The 19,967-nt window shown below is 45.2% G+C and overlaps 1 protein-coding gene across 6 annotated transcripts in view; it reads left to right on the top strand.

The window, feature by feature from the left end:
• Positions 1–19,967, top strand: part of LOC138747444 (RNA-binding motif, single-stranded-interacting protein 2-like) — a 227,309-nt gene that overhangs the window by 203,088 nt on the left and 4,254 nt on the right. For 5 of the 6 annotated variants that reach the window (XM_069906668.1, XM_069906667.1, XM_069906671.1 and 2 more), the window contains 5 exons: positions 7,217–7,263; positions 8,456–8,549; positions 13,805–13,855; positions 14,773–14,883; positions 17,067–17,147. In XM_069906668.1, the coding sequence (XP_069762769.1) occupies positions 7,217–7,263; positions 8,456–8,549; positions 13,805–13,855; positions 14,773–14,883; positions 17,067–17,147 (384 nt within the window). The remainder of the gene's footprint in view (positions 1–7,216; positions 7,264–8,455; positions 8,550–13,804; positions 13,856–14,772; positions 14,884–17,066; positions 17,148–19,967) is intronic. The other variant, XM_069906672.1, reaches the window with a different exon arrangement.

Genomic DNA, 19,967 nt, shown 5'->3' with positions numbered 1-19,967 from the left:
CTAAGTCGTCCTGTAATTTTTTCATTAGCGGATAATAATTGAGTTTATATAGATGGCCGAGGTTTTTATTTATTTGTATACCTAGGTATCGTATTGCTTGCATTTGCCATCTGAATGGTGATTCTTTCTTAAATTTTGAGAAATCCGCATTATTCATTGGCATTGCTTCACTTTTATTTGCGTTAATCTTGTATCCCGACACTTCTCCATATTCCTTCAATTTCTTATGTAATTCTTTTATTGATATTTCTGGTTCTGTTAAGTATACTATAACGTCATCTGCAAATAAACTGATTTTATATTCCTTGTCTTTTATTTTTATCCCTTTTATTTTATTTTCTGTTCTTATCAGTTCTACTAGTAGTTCTATGGCTAACGCGAACAACAAGGGCGATAGTGGGCATCCCTGCCTTGTTGATCTGCTTAAGTTAAATTGTTTTGATATATATATCCATTTACTGTCACTTTCGCCAATGGCCCCTTATATAATGCTTTAATCCAATTAATATATTTCTCTGGTAAACTGAATTTTTGTACTACTTTGAATAAATAATTCCATTCTACTCTGTCAAAGGCCTTCTCTGCGTCTAAAGCAACCGCTACTGTTGGAGCTTTATTTCCTTCTACTGCATGAATTAAGTTAATAAATTTACAAATATTGTCTGTTGTTCGTCTTTTTTTAATAAATCCAGTTTGGTCTAGATTTACTATTTTTGGTACATAGTCGGCTAACCTGTTTGCTAATAGTTTAGCTATTATCTTATAATATTGGTCTATATGACGCTGGTGCGAGTGGATCTTTCCCTGTCTTTGGTATTACTGTAATTATTGCTGTTTTGCATGAATCTGGTAAGGTTTGTGTTTTATCAATCTGGTTGATTACTTCCAGGAGGGGAGGAATTAATAAATCTTTAAATGTTTTATAGAATTCTATTGGGAATCCATCCTTTCCTGGTGTTTTATTATTTGGTAGTTTTTTTTATTATCTCTTGTATTTCTACTATTTCAAATGGTTCTGTTAATTTATTTTGTTCCTCTATTTGTAATTTTGGTAGTTCAATTTTAGTTAAAAATTCATCTATTTTGTCTTCTTTCCCTTCGTTTTCAGTTTGGTATAATTGTTCATAGAATTCTCTGAAGTTTTCATTAATCTCCATTGGATTATATGTGATTTGTTTGTCTTTTTTCCTTGATGCCAATACCATTTTCTTAGCTTGTTCTGTCTTAAGCTGCCATGCTAGGATTTTGTGCGTTTTTTCTCCTAGTTCATAATATTTCTGTTTTGTCTTCATTATGTTCTTCTCCACCTTATATGTTTGTAGTGTTTCATATTTTATTTTTTTATGCGCCAATTCTCTTCTTTTGGTTGTATCTTCCTTTATTGCTAATTCTTTTTCTATATTTGCTATTTCCCTTTCCAACTGCTCTGTTTCCTGATTGTATTCCTTCTTCATCTTGGTTACATAACTTATTATTTGCCCTCTGATGAACGCTTTCATTGCATCCCATAGTATAAACTTATCTTTCACTGATTCCGTATTTATTTCAAAGTACATTTTAATTTGTCTTTCAATGAATTCTCTAAAATCCTGCCTTTTAAGTAGCATGGAGTTTAATCTCCATCTATACATTCTTGGAGGGATGTCCTCTAACTCTATTGTCAATATCAGGGGTGAGTGGTCCGATAATATTCTAGCTTTATATTCTGTTTTTCTAACTCTATCTTGCATGCGAGCTGATAACAGGAATAGGTCTATTCTTGAGGATGTTTTGTGTCTACCCAAATAATATGAATATTCCTTTTCCTTTGGGTGTTGTTTCCTCCATATATCCAAAAGTTGCATTTCTTGCATCGATTTAATTATAAATGTGGTTACTTTGTTCTTTCTGTTAATTTTTTTCCCAGTTTTATCCATGTTTGAATCCAAATTAAGGGTGAAATCCCCTCCTATTAGTATGTTCCCTTGCGTGTCTGCTATCTTCAAAAAAATATCTTGCATAAATTTTTGATCTTCTTCGTATTTACATTGAGTAAATTCCTAAACTCCGAATATATCTGACATTTTATCATCACATATCTCCCTGCTGGATCTATTATTTCCTCTTCTATTTTAATTGATACATTTTTACTGATTAATATAGCTACTCCTCTAGCTTTTGAATTATATGAATTACATGTCCTACCCAATCTCTCTTTAATTTCTTGTGCTCCATTTCAGTTAAATGTGTTTCTTGCACGAATGCTATATCAATTTTTTCTTTTTTCAGTAAATTTAGCAGTTTCTTCCTTTTGATTTGGTTATGTATTCCGTTAATATTTAAAGTCATATAGTTCAACATAGCTATTTCATACTTTGCTTATCTTTCCTTTCCGTTTCCTCATCATCACCTTTCCTTCTTATCCATTTCTGCTTTCTTGTTTTGAACACTTTATAAGACAACATTTCTAAAACATCAAACATTTCCCTTATTCTCCTATCTAAAATTTCTTTAACCCCACTGTCCCCTCCCCTTCCTGAGTTGCCCTTTATCCCTTATCGGGCAACCACATCTCCCCTCTCCATTTGGATTTGCGAATTCACTCGCAAGCGTCAACTGATTTCGCAGTGACCATAACTCCTCCCCACCCAGCCCCCTCTCAGAAAAGGTTTTAATTTTCATATATAACAAAGGTCACTCTCTTAATTCCCTCCTTACTTCCTCGCTTCCCTTTCTTTCCCTTATTAATTCTTATCTATACTCTATATATTTTCCTTTAAATACGGATACACTCATGTACACACATATATACATGCACACATATATATATATATATATATATATATATATATATATACCCATATACACACATACATATAGTTCATGGTCATTTTTACTCTCATTACATGTCTTCATCTCTCTGTCTGTTTTGTAGTTGTTCTGCAAATTTTCGTGCTTCCTCCGGATCCGAGAATAGTCTGTTTTGCTGCCCTGGAATAACTATTTTAAGTACCGCTGGGTACTTTAGCATAAATTTATATCCTTTTTTCCATAGGATCGCTTTTGCTGTATTAAACTCCTTTCTCTTCTTCAGGAGTTCAAAACTTATGTCTGGATAGAAAAAATTTTTTTGACCTTTGTATTCCAGTGGCTTTTTGTCTTCTCTTATTTTCTTCATTGCTTTCTCCAATATATTTTCTCTTGTTGTATATCTTAGGAATTTTACTAAAATGGATCTTGGTTTTTGTTGTGGCTGTGGTTTCGGGGCTAATGTTCTATGTGCCCTTTCTATTTCCATTTCTTCCTGTAATTCTGGTCTTCCTAGGACCCTGGGGATCCAATCTTTTATAAATTCTCTCATATTCTTGCCTTCTTCATCTTCCTTAAGGCCCACTATCTTTATATTATTTCTTCTATTATAATTTTCCATTATATCTATCTTCTGAGCTAACAGCTCTTGTGTCTCTTTAATTTTTTTATTAGATTCTTCTAATTTCTTTTTTAAGTCCTCTACTTCCATTTCTACAGCTGTTTCTCGTTCTTCCACCTTGTCCACTCTTTTTCCTATATCTGACATGACCATCTCTAATCTATTCATTTTTTCTTCTGTACTTTTAATTCTTCTTTTTATTTCACTAAATTCTTGTGATTGCCATTCTTTTACTGATTCCATATATTCTTTAATAAAAAATATATCCATTGTCTTGCCTTTCCCTTCTTCTTCCATTTCTCTATGTTCTTCTTCTTCTTCTTCTTCTTCTTCTTCTTCTTCTTCCTCTGGTTTGGTCATCTGTTGTTTCCTTGTTTTCTTTTTACTCTCTTCTTTCTTGTTCTCTTTATTTTCTATGTTCTCTTCCTGTTGTGTTGCAGCTGTCATTCTCAGCTGTGGAGATCGACTCCTCAGCTGGTCCCCCCTCCCGTCACTGTTTTTTTTGTCATGCGCGGTTGCGCACTTTTGCTTGGCTCCGTGAGCCATTTTTGTAGTCCCGAGCTCGGGACTTCAACTGACCTTAGGGAGCGGGCTTCTCTCTCTGCGGCGGGCCTCCTCGGACAGGTAAGGCCTTCACCTTCTTCTTCCGACGTTCTTTCTTCTTCTCGTCTTCCCGTTGCTTTCGACTTTTCTTTCTTTGCTTCCATTTTCTTCCCACCTTTACTTTCACTTTATTTTAATTTTTATGTTTGTGCCTTTGTGTTTTCTGTGTTTTTTTTAAACTTTTCCAGAGAGGGCTGGAGTTCCCCGACCGGCCACTACTCCATCACGTGACTCCTCCCTCGGTTTAGTACTTTTTAAAGGAATATATGGGTCGGCACAACATCGAGGGCCAAGGGGGGTCTGTACCATGATATTCAGTTCTATGTCCTACGTACAGCAAAGGTGTTATCTTCTTTGAGTTTGATGGGTTAATGTAACATTTCAAAGCATACGGGGTTTGTAATTTAATTGGGCGGCACGGACTCATGGGCCGGAAGGGCCCGTTACTGCGCTGTACGTCTAAATTTAAAATGTAGAAGACCCACTCTCCCTTTTCAACCCCGGAAAGGGTGCTCTCCGATCAAGTCTGACGGACCTTGCCACAGTTTCCCTTGCACCCCCCCCACTCCACTCCTGTCCTTGGCTGACCTCACACCCGCCCATACTCTCGAGGTATCTCTGCCTTTACTACGTAAAGGGCACTGTTCGAACTGCCGAGCCTCTCCAGCAACGCGCGTTTTTACTTCAACTGCAGTGTCCGCAGAATTCTGCTTTGCCGCTCCCATTCCCCCTTCACCTTGTGTCTACTGACCCCTGCTGGCACCTCACGTACAGAACCCCTCTAATTTAAAGATTCTTTGCAGCCTCGACCCTTCCGTTATTTCTTCCAACTCTAACCGTCTGAAAGTTCTCCTGTCCTGTCCATTCCCCTCCTCCTGAAATTCATCATATTGCCAATAGTGGCTGTATTTACAGCTCCCTGATTCCTCCTCCTTATGTCTGTTCTTTTTTAAAGTTTGTTTAGACAACACTACAAACTATGCGCAGATCTTCATCTAAACATACTACTTACATTGTCAGAACATTGTGATAAGCGGTAATCATTACCTCCCTTTGTTACATACAGAGTTATTACACAGATGCAATAAACTGCACAATATTCCCATTTTCAAATTAAAATCCCGTTGTTACTATTTACCGTGCATTTGATTCCCCTGGGGAGGGGTCCCCCGTTCACACAACTCGCCCTGCGTCCCCTCGGACACGGCGTGCTCCCACTCTAATGACACACTGGCCTGGCTGTAATCCTGAAAGAGGGGCAGGCAGTCAGCTTGACCTGAACCCTCGACTGCCCGCCGCCTTGACCCAGCTCAGACAGGCCCAGCAACAACCCCACAAGGAGATCCTCTGATCGCCCGATCCCCCTCTACACTGGGCGACTGTAGATCAGGAACGTGGGGCTGAAGTGCAGCCAGAACTTAAGGAACAGCCCCTTCAGTTGGGCATAGAGGGGCTGCAACCTCTAACACTGCATACACTGGGTACACCATCTCCTGCTGGCTGCAGAAATGACAGGAGGCCGGGGTGTCAGTGAACCAACTCAGGAAGTGATTACACGGCAGTGCTCGGACCACAACCCCCACCCACCCCCCAACCAGTTCCCATCCTCTCCGCCCCTTCACCTCCCCTCCACCTCATCGTCAGGCTGTCCTGAAAATGCGCCTCTTTGATTGGACGACATTCCTCCTGCATTTAAACCCTCTCTAAGTTAGCCGAGGTTCAAGACTGAAGTTGGTGATGTCTGAAATCCAGTGGAATCAAGGGATATGTGAATCAGGCTGGGAACAGTGAAACAGGAAAGTCTGCAGGCTCTGTGGTTTTAGTTGACACCCAGAACTGCTGGAGGAACTCAGTAGATCTCGCAGTGTCCATAGGAGGTAAAGATACATCACCGACATTTCGGGCCTGAGCCCTTCCTCAAGGTTACCAAGAGCTCAGGCCTGAGACATTGGTTATATATTTTTGCTTCCTGTGGACACTGCATGACCTGCTGAATTCCTCCAGTGTTTCTGTGCATTAAATACGGGAAACGGTCTTGTGTAATGAAGCAGGTTCAAGAGGCCCAGATGGTTTTATTTCTTGTCACCTTGACAGTGTCATCAGATTCGGACACCTGTCCACATTTTGTCCGCATCTTGCCAAAGCCCAAAATGTTGGTTATGTGTTTTTACTTCAACCATGGTGTCTGCGGACTTTTGTGTTTTATCTCATTGTACTCAGGAGTGCGCACGTTAATGAGTCTCACACGATAGAATGACATCATTGTACCTGCTATGATGCTTGTTTGTAGTTTACTTGAAAGGAATAGATACCAAGTTGTGAAGGGCTCCAGGCCTCCCAGGGTTATTTATAGCAGTTTTCATTCGTTCTGCTCTTTTGGTATTGGACTACCTTGCAGTATGCTCGCGGAAGATTCAAGGTTCTTTTCATTGCCACATAACACATAAAAATGTAATCTACACGATATACTTCAACCTTTGGTAAACAGTCACCATGAGCATCGCCCAGCCCCGCTCACAAGGAGAAGCCAAAGAGAGTCCCTTCAGCGACACTGTGTCTGTGGATTCGCCTCCAGCACTCCTGCAGCCTCAGCAGCCGTGCTGACCCCTCCGATCCATTGGCCACCCAACCTCCGACACGGTCAGGAAGCCTTCGGAGTCCGAGGCCCTTCGGGAGCCCTTCTTGAAGAGATTGAACCTGTTAAGGCAGTGTTTCCCAACCTTTTTCTTCCAACTCACATACCACTTTTAAGTATTCCGTATCCCATAGGTGCTTTGTGATTAGTAAAGGATTGCTTAAGGTGGTAGGTGGGTGGGAAGAAATAAATTTGAAAACCACTGTTTTAATCGTCCCTCATTGACTCGTTACGTGCACAGTTTCAGAACTCCAAAGGAAATGGACCAATGACAATTTTTCTCAAGCAAAATATTTCAGTAACAATTGGGTCTAGAGCAGTGGTTCTCAACCTTCCCTTTCCACTCACATATAACCTTAAGCAATCCCATACTAATCACAGAACACCAATGACATAGAGAATACTTTGAGTGGTATGTGAATTGGAAGAAAAAGGTTGGGAACCACTGCGTTAAGGGGATGACAGTTTTGGCTGCCATCTCTTCTCCCTGATCTTTAGGTTGTTATTATTTAGTGAGGCATGGTTTAAATGGTGCCCTAATAATGAATGCCATTCCTTTATCCTTTCAGGGTACAATGACACTCACCTATGATCCAACGACTGCTTTGCAAAATGAGTGAGTAGCTTTGCCTCTTCAATGATGACTTCTCCCAGTTGAGCGTCAGTGGTTGGGGTGTCACGGTTTGTTTGAATCTGCTGCTGTCTGGAAGAAATTTTATCTGTTCTCTGCCAGGCCTGCGCTTGCTTCCTCTGGGTGCCCTGGTTTCCTCGCCCATGCCAAAGACATACGGGGTCAGTGGATTAATTGGTCACATGGGCGCAGGCTCGAGGGCCAGAAGGGCCTGTTACCATCCTGTATCTGTAAATTAAATTAAAATCTCCCCTCTCTTTTGACACCTTAATCCCAATGCCATTTCTTTCCGAGCTACAGAAGGTGGAGAAGCTTCTGCATTCCTTCCCGTTCACCCGTTCGCCGCCGAGGAAATCCCTCTCATCACAACCATACTTGCGGGACTAATGCCCTGCTCAGTCAAGAAAAAGGGAATGGCCCTTATCTTAAACCTTATTAATGGGTGATATATTTGAGGGAAAGGGAGCAAGAGGTTTGGGGGCTGCCTGAGGGATGTTAATGCGAGGGGCTGGTAAGTGCGCAGTATGTGGGCAAGACATTTAAATACCTTGCTCATTTCCCAATTGTGGATCTCCAAGCATTACACAGGGATCAATGTCATGATGCGCGGCTGAGACACAGCGTTGAGAGACCCTTGTGACAAGGATGTGCCCTGTCATGTTTTCCAAGTGTGGTCATTATTGGACTTAACTCTTGGAAGAATTGATGCCTCTCGCACAAGAACAGGGCCAGCACGGTTAGCATAGCGGTGAGCCCAACCTTGTTACAGCGAGAGTGACTGGGGTTCGAATCCCTGTCCATAAGGAGTTGGTACGTTCTTCCCGTGTCTGCGTGTGTTTTCCCCGGGGGCTCCAGTTTCTTTCCACCCTTCAAAACGTACTGGGGTGTGGGGGATTGCAGGATAATGAGGTGTATTTGGGAGGCACGGATTTGTGGGCTGCAAGGGCCTGTTACTGCGCTGAATGTCTACATTTAAAAATCAAAAATGTAAATTTTTTAAAAAATATTGAAAGGCATTTAAATTCCTTTGTATTGTGTCATAGAATAACTTAGTGGGGAGTCCCCTGGTTGCTATGGAGTCAGATTGGAGAAACCAGATCAAAACACCAGATGGGGAGCAACAAAGCAAATAAACGGTTCCTGATGCCTCATGCCTGTCTATTGTGTCTTGCTCTAGATTTTATTCCAGTCCGTACAGTATTGCTCCCAACAGGATGATTGCACAGACGTCTATCACGCCTTATATCACCTCGCCTGTGTCCTCATTTCAGGTGAGTTCTCAGCTGTGCATAGAAAGTGTAGGCCTTAGGCCTCAAGGGCAGGAAGTGTGGCCAATCCTTCAGCATGCAAATTCAGGATAAAAATGCTCAAGAGCACTGGTTAAAAAAAAATCAACAGTATAACAGTATTTGTAGTTTCATAAATATTTGTAGTTTCATAAATATTGGCTCTCCACCAAGAATGACACAACCATTTAACAAAGTCTCTCGTGCCTCTCCAAATGGTGGTAAAACCACACAGTAAATGCTGGAGGAACTCACAGCGTCCAATCGAGACAAAGATCTATTGGCGACATTTCAGGCTTCTTTGAGGACAAAGCAAAGATTAAGCAATCAACAGGAAATCTCAGTATAGAGACAGTGCCTGCCATGGGGGTGGGGGGGGGGGGGGGGGTGGAGGTGGGGGGGGGTGGAGGTGGAGTTAAGACCAGCAAAAGGTGTTAATAGATTTGATGAGGGGACAGATAAGGATTCATCATGTCTGTGCGAAAGGAGGCAGGGCAAAGGGAGAGACAGAGCTGGGGGAAGGAGACAGGGGAAGAAGTGAGGGTGGGAAAGTTTTGACAAAAGCCAGAGAAGTCTATATTAATGCCATCCGGTTGGAGGCTGCACAGTTCGAAGATGAGGTGGTGTTCCTCCAATTTACTGCAATCACAGCGTCTGTAGACTTTCGTGTTTCGGGTTCAAGGTTCTCTTTTATTGTCATTGAAAATGTAATATACATGATACACTTCAACGTTTGCCTGCTGTAAGAGTGGCCCTGAGCATTACCCAGCTCCACTCACAATAGAAGGAGAAGCAAAAGAGAGTCCCATTGGAGACACAGAGTGTCCATGGATTCGCCTCCAGCGCTCCCCAGGCTTCTGCACCCACACGGACTCCTGTTCATTTTATCGGCTCCAGATCCAAATCTCTGACACTTCAGCGCCTGTGGACCTTCGGGAGCCCTCCTTGCCCTCGGCACCCTCTCAAATCCTGGTTCCGATACCTGGTTCCCATGAGCCCGTCTCCAGCAGCCTGTGTGGATCCCTTCAGCCTCAGAGCCCCTTGCTGATCCGCTGTCGTGGTCACCTTCCCCCTTCCCTGTAGGGTCATCTCCTCTGCTTCTCCTTCTCATCGGTGGGGGGGGGGGGGGGGATGTTCTCCCCAATTCGAGTGCCCCGAGCCCGTCCGCTGTTCCCCCAAAGTCTGCAACCCCTCGTGGCTGTGGCCGGTATGGGTGCCGACATTTTGAGCACAGACCTCCAGGGTGGCAGGATTTTTTTAAAAAAGGAAAGCAGGCAGTGGTTTTGGTCGGGATCAGGGTCGGGCAGAGGCCATGTGATCACACCTCCGGGAGTAGGGCCCGATCAGAGTTGGTGACACTACATTCAGACTTGGAAAGGGTAGAAGTGGCAGGTGAAGCGAGCCTTGGTTTTTGAATGGCGCCCGGGTTGAATTTCAACGGTTTGTAAATGTATTAAAAACCGGGCAGATAATGTAAGATTGCACAATTTTGTCTGGGCCTCATGAGTTTTCTTTGAATTGTTTTGCTGGGTTCTTCAGCATTTTGTTTTGTGCCCCTTTCAAAAGAAATGGCTGCATTTAGCTACTTGGGTCTAAGCCATGGAACCTCGCACCCTGATCGCCCTACATCTCTCATCCATTTGCATGTTCCCTAAAAATGACCTAATTGCCCAAACTTTTAAGCGCTAAATATTTAAATGATCTCATAATGTGGCTTTGTGTCAGAATTCTCCTTGATAACACCCCTGCGAATTGGCTGCAGCTGAGTGTATGGTCGGGCAGTGGTTAAGTTCCTGTTCTACCTGCCAGAGTTCTAGCCTGCTGACTCCAGAGACACAAGTTCAAATCCCACCATGGCAGTTGGGAATTTAAACTCAAATATTGAAAACATCTGAAATGAAAGTGGGTCCTAGAATTGAATTTCAGTTAAAAATCTCATCAGCACAAAGACTATTGAGTTGTGGTTAAAAACTCATCAGAATCCCTGATGCCATTGAGGGGAGAGGGACTTAGAGCTACAGAACATAACAGCCATGAAACAGGCCCTTCTAGGTTGTGTTAAGCTATTATTCTGCCCCAGTCCCACTGATCTGCACCCCAACCAAATCCCTCCATACCCCTCCCATCCTGTCCAAATTCTTCTTCAATGTTAAAATTTTTCTGAATATTTTATTTTAATTTTTCCAAGACTCATATAAACATTATCATATAAATAGTATTTTAAAATTACAGAGTCTCATATGATTGCCCAAACCAACTGCTAAGAAGGGGTGTTTGAGCTGCCTTCATTAATTAGTCCATATCTTGAGCTTCAAGAATTTGACACAAATGAATCTATAACTATATTATTTAAACCTTTTTGGGGAAGTTACAACACAACTCCGATTATCCGAAATGGTCGGGACCAGACCCTATGTTGGATAAACATTTTTTTTCGGAGAACTGGTTATTTTTTTTAAAACAGCCCAGTAGTGACAGCAAATCACTTGTAACAGTGTTTCAACAACAACAAACAACAAGGGAATGCTTTTAAAATAAAGATTAATTCTCGCAAAAATAAAAAATGCTGGTCGCTGCCAATCACCAACACGTCCCCACCAAGGCCCCTCTCCTGCCCGGGAGCTTGAGGTCCCCGCTACCGCTGGGATCCGCTGCTTCTGCCACCGGGAGCCCGACGTCCCTGGTCAGTTCAGCTCTGATAAAACTCTTTGGGTATCTGAGGATTTTGGAGAATCTGATTTCAAATAATCGGAGTTGTACTGTAATTATATCCTTAAACCAGTATGATTCCAATAAGGTTGCCATATTTTAACAAATTCGTCATATTTCTTTCTAAGATTATGTGATCTTTTCCGGGGGGCACAACTTTGCATTTCCATATTCCGGCGAGTGATAAGTAGGGGGGAGTCGTACTTCCACGCAACAGCGATTCGTCTCCTGGCCACCGCTAGTGCAGTCCTCACAAACTGGATTTAATATTTTGATAGTTTGGTGCCATTAACCATAAGATTGTTCAATAAATACAGTTCTGGTTTCAATGGAAAATCCACTTTTATAATTTGTCAAAATTTCTGCTAAATCAAACCATACATTCACACAGACCCCAGGTTGAATGTATAATGATAAATGGTTATATGGTTATCCATCAGCCAGCTCCCCACCATGACTACCAGCCCCCCCACATCTCCATCGGGCACACAAAACTCAAAACGGTCAACCAGTTTACCTATCTCGGCTGCTCCATTTCATCAGATGCAAGGATCGACAATGAGATAGACAACAGACTCGCCAAGGCAAATAGCGCCTTTGGAAGACTACACAAAAGAGTCTGGAAAAACAACCAACTGAAAAACCTCACAAAGATAAGCGTATACAGAGCCGTTGTCATACCCACACTCCTGTTCGGCTCCGAATCATGGGTCCTCTACCGGCACCACCTACGGCTCCTAGAACGCTTCCACCAGCGTTGTCTCCGCTCCATCCTCAACATCCATTGGAGCGCTCACACCCCTAACGTCGAGGTACTCGAGATGGCAGAGGTCGACAGCATCGAGTCCACGCTGCTGAAGATCCAGCTGCGCTGGATGGGTCACGTCTCCAGAATGGAGGACTATCGCCTTCCCAAGATCGTATTATATGGCGAGCTCTCCACTGGCCACCGTGACAGAGGTGCACCAAAGAAAAGGTACAAGGACTGCCTAAAGAAATCTCTTGGTGCCTGCCACATTGACCACCGCCAGTGGGCTGATAACGCCTCAAACCGTGCATCTTGGCGCCTCACAGTTTGGCGGGCAGCAGCCTCCTTTGAAGAAGACCGCAGAGCCCACCTCACTGACAAAAGGCAAAGGAGGAAAAACCCAACACCCAACCCCAACCAACCAATTTTCCCTTGCAACCGCTGCAATCGTGTCTGCCTGTCCCGCATCGGACTGGTCAGCCACAAACGAGCCTGCAGCTGACGTGGACTTTTTTACCCCCTCCATAAATCTTCGTCCGCGAAGCCAAGCCAAAGAAAGAAAAGATATGGTTATAAATGTTCCAACCTCTACAGCACACCTGAAACATGAATCCGGAATTTCAGATTTGAAACCGTGTCATTTTTGCAGTGTACAGGATAATTAGGGGATAAAATTATATTGTACCAATCTGTATCTGACATTAATAAATGATGTCATTATCAGAGCACAATTTTGACCAATATTGCTCTTGAATCCTTTTCCCCAAGTCCGTCTCCCACCCCTCCTTAAATTTTAAAACTGAGCCCGCATTCACCACCTCAGCTGGCAGCTCATTCCATACAGTGTGTTAAAAAGTTCCACCTAAACCTTTTCCCTTTCACTCGTTCCACACCCCCATCACTCTGTGGGAAGAGGTTCCCTTAACTTTTCCCCTTTCACTCTTAACCCCCGTCCTCTGGTTTGTATCACACCTAAGCTCTGGAAAAAAAACCTATCTGCATTTATTCTGTCTATCTCCCTCATAATTTTAAATACCTCCACCAAATCTCCCCTCATTCTTTTACCCTCCAGGGAATAAAGTCCTAATCTGTTAAACCTTTCCCTGTAACTCAGTCCCTGAAGTCCGGGCAACATCCTAGTAAATCTTAGGAGTCCCAAACCTGTTCAACCTTTATCTGTAACTCAGTCCCTGACGTCCGGGCAACATCCTAATAAATCTTCAGGGGATAAAGTCCCGAACCTGTTGAACCTTACCCTGTGACTCAGTCCCTGAAGTCTGGGCAACATCCTAGTAAATCTTCAAGGTATAAAGTCCCGAACCTGTTGAATCTACCCCTATAACTCAGTTACTGAAGTCTAGGCAACATCCTCGTAAATCTTAGGGGATAAAGTCCCGAACCTGTTCAACCTTTACCTGTAACTCAGTCCCTGACATCCGGACAATATCCTAATAAATCTTCAGGGGATAAAGTCCCAAACCTGTTGAACCTTTCCCTGTGACTCAGTCCCTGAAGTCCGGGCAACATCCTAATAAATCTTCAGGGTATAAAGTCCCGAACCTGTTGAACCTTTCCCTGTAACTCAGTCCCTGAAGTCCATGCAATCCTTATCCAGTTGGGCTTCAATGTATATAACTCTAGGCCCATCTATGTGGTTAGTATTCAATTGCCTCCACCTTGCCAGTAACTTCCACATTTAAATCAATAACTGAAAAACATTGAGGATACATGCAAATGCAGGCTGTTTGTTGTTGATTACACCCTTGTGTTGTGGCACTTACAGGTCCATAACCCCTCCTGGATGCACCATCAATCGTACCTTATGCAGCCTATGGTAAGCTTTTTTTATCCTTGTTTCTACTTCATTTGTATATCACTCAGTCTCATCCTGCCCGCCTTTTTTTTTAACCCTCAATGGTGCTTTCGGCACTGGCTGTGCCTGGTCCTGTTCTGCCTGTTTCACCAAGAGAGTTGGCCATTCCTTGCCAACAATTTAGGGGCCACAATGTAGGCTGAACTCCCACCCATCCTCACTCAGCATTCCAAACTCTTCCTGAACCAATCCCAGAGCAGGAAGGACTGGTGACCAATCCTGGACATTAAACAGTGTCAGGAGGTTCCTGGTCATGGAAATGTCCAGGCCTCAACGTGCCTGCTTGCTAAGTTAGGCGTACCAAGGGATGTGGAGGAAATATAAGTTACGGGAGGGGTACAGTAGGGGTGAGGGGTGGAGATTGAAGGGGAGAAAGGAAGTAAGCAGGGTGGCATGGTTAGCACAGCATCATTACAGCGCCAGCGACCAGGGTTCGAATCCTGCGCTGTCTGTAAGGAGTTGGTACGTTCTCTCCGTGTCTACGTGACTTTTCCCCGGGGGCTCCGGTTTCCTCCCACTATTCGAAATGTACAGGATTTTAGGTTGACTGGTGTATCTGGACACCGCGGGCTCATGGGCCGAAATGGCCTGTTACCGTGCTGTAAAAATTTAAAAAATAATTATGCATATCTTAAAGGGGAGCGGAGAGAATCTGGGGGCAAATATTGAGGAGTTGTTAAAGAGATTAAAGAGGTTTTTACTGGAGGTATATGTTCGGGGGAGAGTGTCATTCTTTTGACTGCCCCACTCTGAGGATGAACCTTTCCTCGGACTCAGGCTCAAGACCCGGGCACGAGGTTTAGGCACCATTTCCATTGTAAAAATTATCGTTCACAAGGAGAATGGAAAGTTCTTAACAATGCTGTTTGTTTTTGAAGGGAACAGTAATCACCCCCACAATGGACCACACCATGTCAATCCAGCCCACGTCAATGATGGGACCATTAACTCAACAGCTTAGTCACCTGTCCTTGGGTAACACAGGCACGGTAAGTGTAGCTGACACTGGGAGTGTGGGCAAAAATGTGCGGGTGCAGAGCAAACCTCATTGCTTATCAAGATCTTAGAACGCGCGGCGTGGTTGTCAGCCATGGTGGCAGTGCACGTCTCAAAGTTTTTTCTGTCACGTTTGTCATTGGTGGCCCTGGTTCTCCTGTGAGGCAGGGACAGGAGTGCGGTGGGAAAGAGGTGGGGGGGGGGGGGGGGAAGGAGGTGAGGGGGAAAAGGCAGGGTGGACACTGTATATTTGGAGGGCATGATCTGGTATGGGGACAAGAGTACCCCTGAGCCTAGGACATCATAGGCAAAACCCACCCCACCATTGAGTACATCTACAGGGAACCCTGCCGTCGGAGAGCAGCAGCAATCATCAAGGATCCACACAACCCAGCACACGCTCTGTTCTCACTGCTGCCATCAGGAAAGAGGTCTCGGTGCCTCAAGACTCACAACCCCAGGTTCAGGAACAGCTGCTACCCCTCCACCATCAGACTCCTCGACAACAAACTCAATCAGGGACTCATTTAAGGACTCTGACGTGCACTTTATTGATTTTGTTTCCTCTCTGTATTGCACCAGTCAGTTTGTTTACATTTGTTTACATGTGTACGTTGTGTACAGTTTTTATTTTCACAACCAATAAGTGGTTGCCCGGCCCACAGGAAAAAGGATCTCAGGGTTGCATGTGATGTAATGTCTGTCGTCTAAGGGGCCTTCATTGTGGTAGTCGCTCCTGTAGTCCAGCAAGCAGCGAGTGTTTATCGACTTACCTTGTTTGCATTGGTTGACCACGTCCGAGTGAGATGGAGGGTGGCTGCCAGGTCCCCCACCCCCGGACCAGGAGTGGGGATTCCAGCCGCTGTTTCCCCCTATGAGGCCATGAGGCCCCGACTTGAGTGACCTCAGCACAGAGCCTACCCTTTACGACACATTCCCTCTTCAGGCCAGAAGCCTATCGAGTTCCCCTTAAACTTTTCCCCTTTCACCCTTAACCCATATCCTCTGGTTTGTACCGCACCTCCCCTCAGTGGAAAAAGTCGACCTACATTTATTCTGTCTATCACCCTCATAATTTTAAATACCTCCATCAAATCTCCCTTCATTCTTCTACGCTCCACGGAATAAAGTACTAAACCTGTTTAACCTTTCCCTGTTACTCAGTTCCTGAAATCTGGGCAACATCTTAGTAAATATTCTCTGAGCTCTTTCTATCTTATTGATATCGTTCCTGTAGTTCGGTGACCAAAACTGCATACAATACTCCAAATATGGCCTCACCAATATCTTATAGAACTTTACTTTACCATAACATCCCAACTCTGATACTCAATACTTTGATTTATGAAGGCCAATGTGCCAAAAGCTCTCTTTACAATCCTATCCATCTGTGATGCCACTTTCAGGGAATTATTTTAAGGAATTGAGTATAGAAGAATGAGAGGGGATCTCAGAGAAACATTTCTAATGCTGAAAGGATTGGACAGAGTTGATGTGAATAGGATGTTTCCCTTGGTGGGTGAGTCCAGGACCAGAGGGCACAGTCTTCAAATTGGAAGGGACCCATTTAAAACAGAGATGAGGAAAAATTGCTTTAGCCGGAGGATCGTGGATTTGTGGAATTTGTTGCCACAGCTGTGGAGGGCGGATCATTGGCGGAATTTAAGGGGGAGATTGACAGGGATCTAATAAGTCAGAGGATGAAGGGATACAGGGAAAAGGCCGGAAATTGGAACTAGATATGAGAACAGTTTAACTTGGGGTGGAGTTACAGAGCAGAGTCGACGGGCCGAGTGGTCTCCTTTAACTTGTGAGTATGTGATTTTTGTATTCACATTTACTGTGTGGATAAGTTTGTGGATAAATTTCTCAAAGAAGTGAATATTTGCCATTTGCAGCTCCTTCCCGTCCCCAGTTCCCAATCTCCTCTCCCCACAAAACAACAAATTTTGTGATGTTCATGGCAATAAATTGTGATTCTGATTCCGAGATTCAACGCTGTGCTGGATTCACTCTCAATGGAATCCCAAAGGTGCCCCTGCAATCTTCTCCCGCGTTAACTGCGTGCGGCTACAACAGAGCCATGATTGAGGATGTGTCTGGGGTGGTGGGGCGGGGGGAGAGTGGTCTTTTTTCAAATTGTTTGTGATAAACAATTTTCTGCATTCCTTTCCAGTACATGCCCGCTACTTCAGCAATACAAGGGACGTACATTCCTCAGTACAACCCAATGCCTCCCTCCAACGTACCTGTCGAGGTAAGCCCCTTAGAAATAGGAACTCACGCCCCCCTTTGCCCATGAGGTGGCCATTTGTCCCACCATACTAACGCCAGGTCTTTGCCGACGGAATGCCAAACCGGATTCCTTCCCTCCTCCCCTCCCCCCCACTTCCCGCAAATTTCCCTGAGTTTTGACTCCACCGGGGCTCTTGCCTCCAGTCCCAAACGCTCCTGAGATCCCCCCCCCACCTCAAGTCTCTCCTCTTGGATTCCCCTTGCTTGGTTCCCTGACCCATGTCCGCTGTGCACTTTCTGCAGCCATCCTGTCCTCTCCATGCCGGGGTGCTGTGAGCTGGAGCTGCGGCCTGGGCCCAGGTGTTGCAGGAGGGTCTGTGCATAAATTGATCCCCATTGATAGACACCAAACGCTTCCCCAGACCGCGCCAGTGACACAGGGAAGCACAGCCCCACACTCACCACGCACCATCCACATTCCTGACCCTTCCAGAACGGTTTGGGTCCCACACTTGTGAAGGAACTACCCCCCCCCCCCCCCCCCCACCCGGCCAGAACTATAGGCTGCTGGCTGTGGCTGAGTCGTATGGCACTGGTATCTGCGTCAGGGGATCATGGGTTCAAGACCCACCTCCGAGCTCCTGAAGCGGAAATCCAAGCTGATTATTCGTCCCCAATTACACTGAAGCCCTCTTGGTTAAAAGAAACTCTGGTGCTATTTAAAGGAAAAGTCAGCATGACTCAAACACAGATTACCCAGTGTTATTGGTTTGCCATTGGTGAGATCTTCCTGTGCATCTGTTGGCTGCTGGATTTCCCACATTACAACAGAGACGACACTTTCAAAAGAATGGTGTTGGCTGTGAAGCACTTTGGCATGTTGGCAAATTGTATTTTTTGTCGTTCTGCGTTCAATCTTTGTCACACAATGTTGGCCCTCTGAAGACACATCTCAGTGACCTCCGAACTCCTACTGCCAGGACAGAGGTTTCAGGACCCTTGCCTGCTCGGGCACCCTTGTGATGCTGTAGTTGGCATCACTTATAGTAACTGGGAGCTCACAGCACCCACACTGGGTGAGGGGTGGTTGGGAGGGTGGGGGGGTTGGCAGTGGGATGGACAAGCTGCTGAGAATGAGAATCCCACTTCTGGCAACATTAGCAAAGTGTGTATGTGCGTGCATGTGTGTCGGGGTATGTGTGTGTGTGGGTGTGTGCGCACATGTGTGTTTATGTGTGTCTGGGGATGTGTGTGCACACGAGTGCGCGTCTGGGGGGCCATGAGTGTGTGCATATGTGTGTGAGTGTACGTATGTGTTTGTGCATGTGTGTTTGGGAGGTGTGTGTGCGCACACGTGTTTGCATGTGTGTGTCTGGGCAGTGTGTGCGTGCATGTGTGTCTGGGGGTGTGCGCGCGCGCACGTGTGTCGGGTGGTGCATGTGTGCGCACGTTTGCCTGGGGGTGTGTATGTTTGCATCTGGGTGGGTGTGCGCGTGTGTGGGTACACTATGCATGTGCAATGGTGATGTGAATCGATGCGTGTTAGATGTATAGCTGCCTGTGCATGTGTGTAGGTGTGAGCCGCTCTGGACTGGGTGTGACTTTGGCATACGTGAGAATGTTGTACAGTTGTACAGCACAGAATCAGACTCAACACCACGTCCACGTCTACAGCACACCACGTCCACGTCTACAGCACACCATGTCCACGTCGACAGCACACCACGTCCACGTCTACAGCACACCACGTCCACGTCTACAGCACACCACGTCCTTAAGGACCAGTAGCCTTCAACATCTTGGTGATTCCAGAGACTCCTTCAATGTTGTGAGAGCCACTTCACCCCTCCCCCACTACCCCCTAAGGCAGTGCCTTCCAGATTCCAACCACCTTAGGTTTAAAAAAAACCTCACAACCCTTACTCTGATAACTCTCTCCCCTTTCTCCATCTCTCTGTCTCAATTTCAGGACACAAACTATCTCCAGACATCTTTTATAAACACAACAACTCCCACAGTTACCTCTTCCCATCCTGTCTCTTATAAGGATTCCTTTCCTTTCTCTCAATTCCTCTACCTCTGTCGCTTCTGCTCCCAGGATAAGGTCTTCCATTCCAAGACATTCGAGATGTCCTCTATTTTTAGATAATGTGGCCTCACCTCAACTACCATTAACTCAGCTCTTTCCCACATCTCCTTTAATTCCCGCTCCTCTGCCCTGGCCCCCTCTGCCCCCATATGCAACAAGGACACGATTCCTCTTGTCCTTACCTTACGCCCCACCAGCCTCAGTGTGCAACATATTCTCCACAGTTGCCGCCGCATACTACGTGATCTCACGACTAGACACATATTCCCCTCTCCTCCCCTCTCCACTGGATAGGATGGGTTTAGAGGGATGTGGGGCAGGTGGGATTAGTGTGGGTGGGACGGATCCATGGATAGGATGGGTTTAGAGGGATGTGGGGCGGGTGGGACCAGTTGGGGTGGGACGGATCCATGGATAGGACGGGTTTAGAGGGATGTGGGGCAGGTGGGACCAGTGTGGGTGGGACGGATCCATGGATAGGATGGGTTTAGAGGGATGTGTAGGTGGGACGGATCCATGAATAGGATGGATCTAGAGGGATGTGGGGTAGGTGGGATGGATCCATGGATAGGATGGGTCTAGAGGGATGTGGGGCAGGTGGGACCAGAGTGGGTGGGACGGATCCATGGATAGGATGGGTTTAGAGGGATGTGTAGGTGGGACGGATCCATGGATAGGATGGGTCTAGAGGGATGTGGGGTAGGTGGGACCAGTGTGGGTGGGACGGATCCATGGATAGGATGGGTCTAGAGG

The sequence above is a fragment of the Narcine bancroftii genome, chromosome 12, assembly GCF_036971445.1.
Source record: "Narcine bancroftii isolate sNarBan1 chromosome 12, sNarBan1.hap1, whole genome shotgun sequence".
Taxonomy (NCBI): domain Eukaryota; kingdom Metazoa; phylum Chordata; class Chondrichthyes; order Torpediniformes; family Narcinidae; genus Narcine; species Narcine bancroftii.
This window is presented reverse-complemented; position numbering and strand designations above follow the sequence as displayed.